Here is a 12,852-nt window from a genome sequence, read left to right as displayed (position 1 = left end):
AACCCTACCAATGTATCATCTGAAGTGTTATTTGCAGCCAAGACACATTCATATTGTATAGGCCTTGTTCACGTAAGACATTTTTGACGTGTCAAAAGCAGAAAAAGCACAGGTGTAAATAATCCAATTAATTATAAAAATAATTAATAAATTAGCTGTGTACAGTAAGGATGGGACGCTGTTGACCTCAACTGAGGAGGTAATAGGGCGGTGGAAGGAGCACTTTGAGGAACTCCTAAATCCGACTAATACGCCCTCTATGGTAGAGGCAAAGCTGGAGGATGATGGGGGATTGTCGTCAATTTCCCTGGTGGAAGTTGCTGAGGTAGTTAAACAACTCCACAGTGGCAAAGCCCCAGGGATTGATGAGATCCGTCCAGAAATGCTTAAAGCTCTGGGTGTGGAGGGGTTGTCTTGGTTGACACGCCTCTTCAACATTGCGTGGAAGTCGGGGACGGTGCCTAAGGAGTGGCAGACCGGGGTGGTGGTTCCCCTTTTCAAAAAGGGGGACCAGAGGGTGTGTGCCAGTTACAGGGGTATCACACTTCTCAGCCTCCCCGGTAAAGTCTACTCCAAGGTGCTGGAAAGGAGGGTTCGGTCGATAGTCGAACCTCAGGTTGAAGAGGAACAATGCGGATTCCGTCCTGGTCGTGGAACAACGGACCAGATCTTTACTCTCGCAAGGATCCTGGAGGGAGCCTGGGAGTATGCCCAACCGGTCTACATGTGCTTTGTGGATCTGGAGAAGGCATATGACCGGGTCCCCTGGGAGATACTGTGGGAGGTGCTGCGGGAGTATGGGGTGAGGGGGTCCCTTCTCAGGGCCATCCAATCTCTGTACGACCAAAGCGAGAGCTGTGTCCGGGTTCTCGGCAGTAAGTCGGACTCGTTTCAGGTGAGAGTTGGCCTCCGCCAGGGCTGCGCTTTGTCACCAATCCTGTTTGTAGTATTTATGGACAGGATATCGAGGCGTAGTCGGGGTGGAGAGGGGTTGCAGTTTGGTGAGCTGGGGATCTCATCGCTGCTTTTTGCGGATGATGTGGTCCTGATGGCATCGTCGGCCTGTGACCTTCAGCACTCACTGGATCGGTTCGCAGCCGAGTGTGAAGCGGCTGGGATGAGGATCAGCACCTCTAAATCGGAGGCCATGGTTCTCAGCAGGAAACCGATGGAGTGCCTTCTCCAGGTAGGGAATGAGTCTTTACCCCAAGTGAAGGAGTTCAAGTACCTTGGGGTCTTGTTCGCGAGTGAGGGGACAATGGAGCGGGAGATTGGTCGGAGAATCGGCGCAGCGGGTGCGGTATTACACTCAATTTATCGCACCGTTGTGACGAAAAGAGAGCTGAGCCAGAAGGCAAAGCTCTCAATCTACCGGTCAGTTTTCGTTCCTACCCTCACCTATGGTCATGAAGGTTGGGTCATGACCGAAAGAACGAGATCCAGGGTACAAGCGGCCGAAATGGGTTTTCTCAGGAGGGTGGCTGGCGTCTCCCTTAGAGATAGGGTGAGAAGCTCAGTCATCTGTGAGGAGCTCGGAGTAGAGCCGCTGCTCCTTCGCGTCGAAAGGAGCCAGTTGAGGTGGTTCGGGCATCTGGTAAGGATGCCCCCTGGGCGCCTCCCTAGGGAAGTGTTCCAGGCACGTCCAGCTGGGAGGAGGCCTCGGGGAAGACCCAGGACTAGGTGGAGGGATTATATCGCCAACCTGGCCTGGGAACGCCTCGGGATCCCCCAGTCGGAGCTGGTTAATGTGGCTCGGGAAAGGGAAGTTTGGGGTCCCCTGCTGGAGCTGCTACCCCTGCGACCCGTTACCGGATAAGCGGAAGAAGATGGATGGATGGATGGATTAATAAATTAAATTAATTAATAAATGATTAATTCAGGATCCTGGAATTGTGCATGCTGGCTCACTGTGACACTGTCATGGCTTATTGGGGCACATGAAAAGAACCACTGTTAATGTTATTAGTAACACCTGTGCTTTTCCTACTCTGACAAGTCTGTAAGCCTACAGACTTCTTATGAAAAATAAAGTGGAACACTAACTAGTTGCTATTGCTTCTATTGTCATCAAGGGAGGTCATATAGAGAAGTTATACTAATGGATAAGACCAATGTTTGTGGAAAAAAAATTTTTTACTCCATCAACAGATCTTTTTTTTGTATTTTGTATTTAATCTTTGCTTCCTTCTATTCTGGCAAAAACAATATAGGCAACAATAATATATTTCCAGAACACCATAATGCACTCCTTGATTGTCTGTGTGACTGGTGTATTTTTGCGTTACTGACAGCCTAAGCTTGAGGAGGCGGGTCCAATGTGATTATCTGGGATAAGGCTTTAAATGCAAGGCTGTGATAATACTAGAACTCAGTGTGCCAGCTGGAGAGGTCATTCTTCCCACTCCGGACAGATACAGGAGTGATTTTGTGTGTGTGTGTGTGTGTGTGTGTGTGTGTGTGTGTGTGTGTGTGTGTGTGTGTGTGTGTGTGTGTGTGTGTGTGTGTGCAGAGCAAAAACATGATAAATGAGAGAGCCAGTGTGTGCAATCAAATAACAAATCTACATGTGTGTCAGCCAGCAGGTGTTTTAAAAGGTGAATATAGTTATTTCACTATCAGATTAAACAAGAATTAGACATCATATATTGTAGCTAATCAATTGGTATTACAAATGTATGGAGCTTCTCTTCTCAGTGCTGTGAGCCATATGTCAACTTAGTAAGATAGGCAATGGTAGCTAAAAGAAATACATGCAGTGGGCCATATTTTCACTTTGTGAGGAAAAACTTCCTGTCACCTCTCAAATCCCCACTTACTTGTACATGTCTGTGTGCATGTGAAGAACAGAAATTCTCATGACAATCTCCTCTTACTGAGTCCTTGATTCAGCTACTTATTTACCACAGAACATGAACATTATAGGGTGTGCACACAAGATTCCTACAACATGATCAAACAAACAGGCCCTAACTGTTATCAGCCACATATGCACACATGTGCAAACATACTGTACACACACATCATCATTAGTCTGCATTGTTGCAATCACTGGCATGTTTACTGTACACACAAATCGATACCCCATCACACATTAATCTCACTCAGTCACACACACAATCTAACAGCTGGTAGATCACCTGGTTCAACAACATAAACTGGGAATGAAACTGGGGTTAAACAGAATGATGGTAATAAAAATAAATGTGTTCATGTAACTGAATAAATATTTTAAAATATCATGATATACTCATGGCAATGATGATTTCACTTCTAGACTGGATAAATGGCATGTAAGAGAAGATTAAAAAAAACAATAAGTTCCATTAGAATGAAAATGTCTAACTAAATTTCAGGGTGAAGGTCTCAAACTCTGTCTCCTTTAAGACACACTCTCCTCTCCTCCTTCTCTTTCTTTAGTTCCCTGTGGTCATTATCCAAACCACTCTGTCTCTTTTGTTTGCTCTGTTTCTTTACCTTGGGAGGGGAGCAGTAAGTCACCAATACTCCCTCCATTCCTCTTGCTCTGTTGCTCTGCATTGCTTTCTTTCCCAGTGAGGTTCAGTCATACTCTTCTTTACTGTATGTGAGCCTGCCTTTTCAAGTATGTCTGTGTGATTGATTCCTTCCCTTCATTGTATTGCATCTTTCTCCTCCAAATTTCCATTGGTGCTTCAGCACAGTTGGAAAGCTGCCACCACTACTTAAGAAAATAGAAACTAATACACCAGATGAGACCCAGCCAGATAAATCCCAGCATGAGACGCATCAGGCCTCAGGGAGGAGGCAAGTAATAAAGCAGGTACAAAGAAAACAATTCTGTTGCAATCTGCTTTGTAGCAGGATTTTTGACGCTGTCACTGAGCATAGTTCAACAATGAATGTGACTATCCAAACTATGTAAGTATTAAATTAGTTTTTGTCCATTTCGAACCTGCCTCTATTCAGGAGTTGAATCAACCACTCAACTCCGCACAAAGCATTGTTGAGATTTGGGAGGTGTGCGCATAGACTTCTCTGTGAACTACGGTTATACATAACACCTCTCTCTGCGTTGGTTCACATACACATTTGTGTATGACTTCGGAGAAGCATAATTCCAGTTTAAATACTTAAGTTAATTCTGGCCACTTGGGGAGACAATTATGTATTTTTTTAATCAATAAGAACGTAAACATGCAATTATAAGCCTTTCGGTACATTGATGACAACCTTGAGCCTTGGTTACTCACAAGCCCATTGGTCATGTACATCTATAAATTCGAAAATGCCAACCAAATAAAGATCTTTAAAGTTTCATAGCAGATCAATTTGATTCATAAACAAACAAGCATTTAGAGTTATTACAAAACTTGTTAATCACAAAATGTTTTTTCTCTATCTGCACTGATGGTATAATACAGATCACATTGTGGTGAAGAGGACATATATATTATCACTACTTTGTGCAGACAAACAAAATGTTTTACATTCATTTTTGTTATATTCAGTAGATGACTTCTTAACAGGAGGTTCCCTAGCTGTATAGTTTAAAGAATACTATAGATCCAAGATGAAACTGACCGAAGGGCAGGAGAAAAAGTTGCAATTACAAATCTGTCTGCTATTTTAGCACCATGGACAGCGCCATGGATTTATCAAAACACAGCACCGTTAAACGTGGGGTATACTAGCCGCAGCCGACCTGTCAAGCGCCAGCGTCATGGGAGTGCCGTAACTGTTTATACTCCCGCGTGGTGGTCGCGACACTAGTTGCAGTCTTCTCCTGAACAGAGGTGGCGCTAATGAGGAAAGGCTACCGACTTTGCTATTTCTACGGACTAGAAGAAGAAGAAAAAGGTAAACAACGGCAGAACTGGCAGCAGCATTGCCGTCAATGCTTTGAATTGATTTGATGATCTACTTCGTCGGATCAAGCCTTTCATTCACCATAAAGGAACTCCTCTTAACCCAGTAAGTTTACAAGAGAGCCTTGCAGTCACTCTGAGAGTCCTAGCATCCGGTTACCCTCGAGCTCGTTCTGGTCGCACACTCAAAATCCTGGCGCGCCAGCGAGATCTACGTCATTTTGACGTCACATTGCCGCGTGTAAGCTTGGATGTGGCTACTGTAACATGGCCATTAGGCTACTGATATTTCAGAGCCATGGTCGGGAACATAGATTCTAACTTGCACAAACCTCAGTCAGATAAAGGATCAATAAGTCAGGTGGACTAGACTAACATACTCAACTAAACAACCCCTCTGCCCCTGTACTATCTCTGCTATAGGGGATGGGAAAGGAGTATGGCAGGTTAACAAGGGGCATGCATTTTGGTAACTTTGCTAACAGAAGGGGGATTGCATCCCCCCTCAAATCGCCTATGGGGTTATATTGATTGATTTAGTTATAGTGTTTTGTTCATGATACTTTCCAAAATCTATACTGGTATGTTGTTTTCAAGATTTTTTTGAGAATAGAAAATGTCCAATGGAGTTATGAATGAATATTCTTCTCTGGTAGGAATGAAATCACTGGAGGGTTATAGATCAACACTTTCTATCTCAATTTTAAGAAAGTAGCCCCATTCATGGAAAGTATACAAACAATAGAGACAGGCTGATCCCAGTAAAAAGCCAATTTCAACAATAAAGTTTCAATAAAGTGGAGGAGATAAATGTACATGAAAATAGCCAGTATGTGTACATATACAGCATTATGATCAAACTGCACATTTAACTAAAAGCAAGGTAGATATACTCCTTAGTAAAACTGTGACCACAGATTCGGGATGTGGATTTACCAGAAGACACACATTAGCACACTCTCTCACTTGTCTCACACTTTTCATATTTGTGGCCAACACTCCAGCCTTTTGATCAGCGAGTCATGGGTCACTAAGCTAATGGCTACCTTCCATGTGTATACACGAAACTGAGAGAGGGAGGGAGACAGAAAATTAATGTTTGCACACATATATATGCGTGTGTGCGGTTGCTTCTGGGTCAGTGTGAAGACAACCACAGAGAGCTTGCTCTGTTCTCTCTGTCACGGTCCATTGCAGTCAACAACAACCACTGTCACTGCACACAGCCACTGTGAGTGTGAGTGGTGTGTGTGTGTGTGTGTGTGTGTGTGTGTGTGTGTGTGTGTGTGTGTGTGTGTGTGAAAGAACACAAAAGATAATAAACTGTTGTGTTACATGTGTGTGTGTGTGAGTGAGTGAGTGAGTGAGTGAACCAAGAGAAGCTGGCTCTCAGTGGTCCTCTCCAATATACACCAACTTCAGATTTTTAGCTCCACTGTTGAATTTCATTATTTTGCGAGGTAGTGTCTGGGCAACAAAAAAGGCTGACAATCACTGCTCTCCTATATCGACTTCTCTGCAACATCTACAGTATTTCTCTCAGGAATGGGACCATAGGGTCTGAGCTGTTTGAATTTTGGAGAAACCTAGTCCCACAATCTCTAGTCTGATGAAAACACAGCAGTGCTCTTATTATGTGGGGAACCAACATAAATAAACCTGGGACCCATGTGAGCTCAAAACTCCTTGGTTAGAAGCAATGAGACAAGCAAAAAAATGTTTATCTTTCTATATTTTATTAATCCATTTACCTATCCATCCTCTAACTCTGGCCATGATACAATGTGGACTATTTAGACTCAGACAACAAACAAGATGTGACTGTTGTTTTGAAGGAGCACTGTTGACTGTGGATCACTTCAGTTGTATGGCTTTTTTTCATTTAATCTCATAGACCATATCTGTAGCTGTTGCTTTTCTTTGAACAAGACTACTGAAATACCTGGACATAGTATTGATCAAGCATTCACTTGTGTTTTACCAATTAGTGCCATTTTCGCTATTACTGGAGCCAGTAAAACAAATTTAGTCAAAGGGAAGTCACCCTTGGTGGGGTTCAAGTGAGATCAGCAAGGGGCAAAAACCATGGCTGAGACACAGTCAGTCAAGCAAGCAATGCCCCAAAATACTCTTTACCTCTTAATATATGGAAAAACTACTGTGAAATCAAAACTAAGATACACATTAGTAGTGCATTAGGCAATATATTTTATATCAACATTGAATTAAATGGCTTACAGTAATGGAGAACTGTTTGCTAGTTCTGCTGGTACCACTGAGAATCAACACCATACTTTGCAGCACTATCTCACTAAAACAGTGCCACCTCATATTAAACCATGACCAACCTGTCACAGCTGACTCTGGTTTAGGATATTCTACATGCCCAACATGACACCACACGTTTACAAGTGACTGGTGAAGAATGTTGAACGTTAAGCAAGCCTATGAGAGATATTTTTTTCTCAGGAGTAGACACACCAAACATGAAGTAAAACATCTGTACATTGCTTATACATTTTACAGGTGGCCAGAGAGAAGATTACATTGAGATTAACATGTTGCACTGTTTTTGTTAGATGTGTAAGTAAGCAGTTAGTTAAAATGTTAACCATAACAACTCGATAACATATGTAGAAAGAATTCACTTTGTATTTACCAAAGAGTTTGTCAGTTTTAAATACAGCCAAAACTCTGTAACATTGCAAGTGTCGGCCTATGAATGTCACTGTTTGTAGGGTACTTCCCTTTTTTCTTGATATTGCTGATTTTTCTGAGTTTCTTTAGTAAAAAATAAAGAAATAATAATAATAATAATAATAATAATAATAATAATAATAATAATAATAATAATAATAATAATAATAATAATAATATGGTGTCTGTGAATATTGGCAGGAAATCTCTACACACTGGCCAGAAAGAAGTTTGGACATAACTAGGTCAAATCTTTAGCCTCTGTCACACCTTTGGTATCTTGGTACTATAAAGCAGTCAAACAATGTCAGAGTTCGAAAACACTTGTTTGCTCTGTCAGTCAAATTACATTACATCACCTTTTTACTTGGATTTTCTTATTTGAAGCCACCAAAGTGCAACATTTCCCTGAGGCAGATTCACATTTTGCAGTTTGTACTATACGCAATCCCATCCCAAACTGATGTACCATTACAAAGGACTATGCTATAGCAAATGCCCAAATCATGCGCCATCCATCACAATTGCGCTTAGTTCTAAAAGCTGCTTTGTTACATTACAGCCTGTAATAGAACTGAGACACACAGAAACACTCGTCACATCATTACGTATAGGCTACACAGACAGAGCATGGGCATCTCTCTCTCACTCTCTCACAACAACATATTTATTATATAATCTGCCAGATGATTCAGGCTATCAGAAGTGAAGGATGAAAAGAGGCTTTTTTCATAGACAGCACACGTCACATTATGATATGAGAAAAGACATCCTCTGGGATTTGGCACAATCATACTATGGTGGAATAGCTTAAATGTTGTCTTTTCCTGGTCTTAATGGCTGTGTTTCTTTTCAACTTTGGAGACAGCTGTGTGGGATGGAATAAATGCCTCAGGTTGTGTGGTCAAAATAATGACTCTTTCTCAAAGATTCTTTTCTTCTGAAGAACAGCAATCATTGATTTGGTCAATAATGCCCAGCTCTAATTGTACACAAAATGATAAACAAACTAAATACAATATAATACATTTTAGAATAAATGGAAAAACTATATTGGTATATTAGGATAGTATTTATAGGACCCTGAATATTAAAGTACGGTAGTTATAGGCGACACGATGCCTTTATAAATATATGGCACTACAACTTGGGAATAGGTTAATGATGTTACGTGGCACAGTAAAGCTCTTCAGACTGAGCGGGAGGCCTACCGTGGGTGAGGTCAGTCGCCTCAGGCTCTCCCCCAGTGAGTCCAGGTTCACCCGTCTCCTCCTGGTGACCCTCTTGTGGGGTCCACTGGGTCCTTGCTGCTCCTCGCCCGCCGGGCACGCCGACCTCTCGGCGGGGCTGCGGCCGTTCCAGAGCACCGCTCTGTGGGAGGAGTGGAAGGAGGAGAAGGGGCAGCCTCGGCTCTCCTCCGCCGGCTCCAAACCGCCGTCCCCTCCGTCTCCCCCAGGGCTTTCGAGCCCGCAGTCCGAGCCCACCGAGCTGCTGAACGACTCGGAGGAGATCTTGCGCGACGACGAGGACATGGTGGTAGTGAGGAAGAGGAGGAGAAGAATGGTGATGACAGTGGTAGTGCTGAGGGTGATGATGATGCTACAGTCGGTTCCGTACCACGTCCACCTCTACGCCGGGGAGTCATCAGATAGTGGGGGTGAGGGGGGTAAGGTCTGTCTGTATAAATATGTATGCATATGATAAGTGGGTCTGCGTGCGTGTGAGATAATACCAAGGTCTGTCTGTGTCTATGTGAGCATATGAGATGCGTCTGTCTGCGTGTGGGACTCAGCAACCTATTCAGGGGGAGAGGGGGATGGGGGGGCAGGGGGGGGGGGGGGGGGGGGTTCGACAGAGAACGAGAGCACTAAAGGCACGCAAACATTTATGTAAGGGGGTGGAGGAGGTGGGGGTATTGTCCCTTAAAAACCGTCCTGCTTTAACGTTAGGCTACCTCCAAAACAAATTTCACTGGGAGGCCAAACACTCCAAAGAATGATTCAGATAAAAAATATAAAAATAGATAACCCCTAGCAACAGTATTTTTTTTTAGCAGTTATATACAATGGAGCGTTGGCTCGCGAGACAACTATGTTAAAGCAGACGTTACCATAACTGACGAAATTGCAAAACTGAAAAACGACAAAAGGTCGACAAAATCGACATGTGGTCCACCACAGTAATTCCGAGACATGTTAATCTTTCTTCTGACACATTTTTGGCTTCTGAAGAATGTGGCGTCTTCCCTTTTCTCCCCACTTTGCCGGAGAGAAACCCCCAAAGTCACGGCAGATGTGACTGCTTCCCTCTCTCCTCCGTCCCTTCTCCTCCTCCTCCTTGTCCTCTGCGACAGCGGTTCTCCTTATCTGTCTGCCAACTAACCGTCCTCTCATCATTACTCCATCTTTCACTTGTATTCCTTCACCACTGCTCTTGGCTTTTGTTTCGTCTTGTCTCTTTTGTCGTCGCTCGGAGTGCGGGCAAAGTGGTGGCTTGAGTGGAGGTGCGCGTCTGCGCGAGAAGGGAAAAAACGGAGTGAGCGCGCGCGGGCAGCAGACAGCAGCACGCAGCGCGGTGATCAGAGCGATCTGCCAAGCTCGAGCTGTGAAGTACCAACGCATCAGCCGGCTGTTCTGCGTTTTAGTTGGACATAAACCACAGCCAATTAGAAGATGGATGGATGGATGGATGGATGGATGGATGGATTGATGGATGGATGGATGGATGGATGGATGGATGGATGGATGGATGGATGGATGGATGGATGGATGGATAGATAAAAAGATGAGCATACATCTATAATTATATTTATTTTTTTAGCCCAACAATTACATATTTTGTGTCAATCTTCCTTTGATGGATGGTTGAAATTTATAAGTGTCTACACTGTCACATGGAGAAATACTGAATCCCTTTTATATAAGCTATTTTTATTCATTGTAATAGTTTTGCCTAGACACAATACTGAAGAAATGTCCTTATGGTAGTCCTCATCCCAGGGGTTAAGAGCTCAAGGAAAAAGCCAAGTCAGCCTTCAGTAGGGATTGTTTTGTCAAAAACATGATTCCAGCACAGGAGCAATTGGTCTCTTAGTATCTGCACATAAGCCAGCTGCAATGTGTAGCCTGCTGTGTGCACTGCACTTAATGGTAATTTATAATGCACACAGGTAGCAGGTGAGGGCGAAGGGGGTCAATAGGGGCCCAACAGCAAATGTTTGCTCTAGGGCCAACTAAAACATTAATCCAGCCATGTATATGGGGGATACATCAGGTGTAATTTAAAATAAAACAAACTAGATTATAGGCTATATTTTTTTTTGGTAAAATGTTGGGTTATTATTCCTATTTATTTCTACATAGTGTCATTTACAGTTTCCTATCATGTTGACATATTGGCAGCCAACAAACAGGTGATTGTTTCTCAATTAACTAACTGAAAATGACAATTAAGCAACATCTGATTGTAATCAAACAACAGTCATGGCCAGTAAGCCAAGTTCTTGTCAAAGTGCCAAATGTGTTCAACATGGGTATTCAAGGACAAATATGACTCTACAGACAGATAATGGAGCTGGCAGCAGTGGCACACGCTTGTTGCCTCCCATCAGAGAAACAGAATGAAGCTTGTGTCTGTCTAATCACAGCCATGACCTTGGCCTTGATTGGCAGAGCATGTCTGTTCATTGAGGGCCCCAAAGGGACACGCATAGAGAGAGAGAGAGAGAGAGAGAGAGAGAGAGAGAGAGAGAGAGAGAGAGAGAGAGACTGAAACAGACATGATGCACTCACACACTCACACACTCCACAGTGTAATTTCCTGGAGGTGCCTACTAATTCATTTGACTTTCTGGAGCAGAATGACCCCAATACATTGCATAGAATTGTGCTCCTTCTCTCTCTAACACACTACACACACAGTCTCCATCTCTCTTTCTCTTTCCTTATCTGGTCACTTGTTCTTAGCAATCAGTCTGTCATCCATCAGTAATAATGTGGGCATTTAATAAAGTCAACACCACAATGAAATAAAATACTGTTCCAGAGAAGATAGGCCCACAAGCAGCCAGCCATCTATAGCTGAGTGCAGACAGTTCAGTAACTGTGAAGTCGTGGAATTAGAATAAATAGAAAGGGCAACTCCTGGGGTATCATGATAATCTCATTGAATTGGTACATCTAACATGGATGACATCACATTTTAATAACATTACCATGGAAATGAAGTATGGAGCAGTCCAACCCTGAGTCTCAGTGGCATTGCTCCTTATAAATGAACTGGATTGATGAAATCATTGGATGTATTATGGTTACCGTCATGCCCTCTTCCATATGATTGTGTTTATATTATAATAGATACGATGAGTAATATTTCCAAATGATGGTAGTCAGTAATTAAGAATTATCCATATACCCTTTCTGTAGTAATATACGTTTTTTTGTACATTTCCTCTAACTCTAACTCTAACCTTAACCCTAACCATAACATGTCATGACAAAAACCGAATGACACTTACTAAAAGAAGTGTTATGTCATAAACGTTTATGACTTATTTATAATGTTTATGACACGTTCATGACAGTGTCATGTCACTCTTATGTAGATACCTTCAAGTAAAGTGTAACCAAAAGATTTTATGCGAATAAGCAATGTAAAGGTTGAGGAATTTTATTTTGCCCTGGATGGTTGAATTATTAAATCAGTCATTTCAATACAAAGCAACACTAAGCCAGATATATTATTAGTATAAAGTAAGTTTTAAAATATTAAGCAATACATTGACAGTATTGCAGTGAATACGACTACATGAGAAGAGGAGGAAATAACTAAATGTTTTGCAGACAGAATTACAGTGTCATCTCAGGTACAACCCTGCATATTTGCCAGCAGTCTAAAAGCATGGATTGTTGTGGACAACACAGGGGAAAAACCACATATAGACAAAACCATCCAGGAGCCGACACACATGATGAGCAGAGTTTGAGTCCGCAAAATCTGAAAAAAAGTGTAGTTGTGGAATGCAGGAAGATAAGAGGGTGAGCCTGGTGACACACACCAGTAAGTCATAACCAGGTTTTCCCCAGAGATACAGACACACTCAAACATAAAACACAATCGTACATCCATGCATTGCCCGCCATGCCACACAGACTGACACAACTTGAATGCTGTGTACCACACACTAGAGCTTTTAGATATATTAGTTATTCTAAGTGGTGCGTGTGTGTGTGTGTGTGTGTTAGCATTAGCAAGCAGGTCAGTTTCAATTGTGTAACACAGAAGACAGTGTTATTGCCTCATCTTTTTTTCA

The 12,852-nt window shown here is 42.6% G+C and overlaps 1 protein-coding gene across 1 annotated transcript in view; it reads right to left on the bottom strand.

Moving 5' to 3' along the window:
- Positions 1–10,154, bottom strand: part of gucy1a2 (guanylate cyclase 1, soluble, alpha 2) — a 46,496-nt gene extending 36,342 nt beyond the window's left edge. The window contains exon 1 of the mRNA XM_031297244.2: positions 8,753–10,154. Coding sequence (XP_031153104.2) covers positions 8,753–9,073 — 321 coding nt within the window. The 5' untranslated portion in view covers positions 9,074–10,154. The remainder of the gene's footprint in view (positions 1–8,752) is intronic.
- Positions 10,155–12,852: the final 2,698 nt, after the last annotated feature.

Source organism: Sander lucioperca, chromosome 5, assembly GCF_008315115.2.
Source record: "Sander lucioperca isolate FBNREF2018 chromosome 5, SLUC_FBN_1.2, whole genome shotgun sequence".
Lineage (NCBI taxonomy): Eukaryota > Metazoa > Chordata > Actinopteri > Perciformes > Percidae > Sander > Sander lucioperca.
This window is presented reverse-complemented; position numbering and strand designations above follow the sequence as displayed.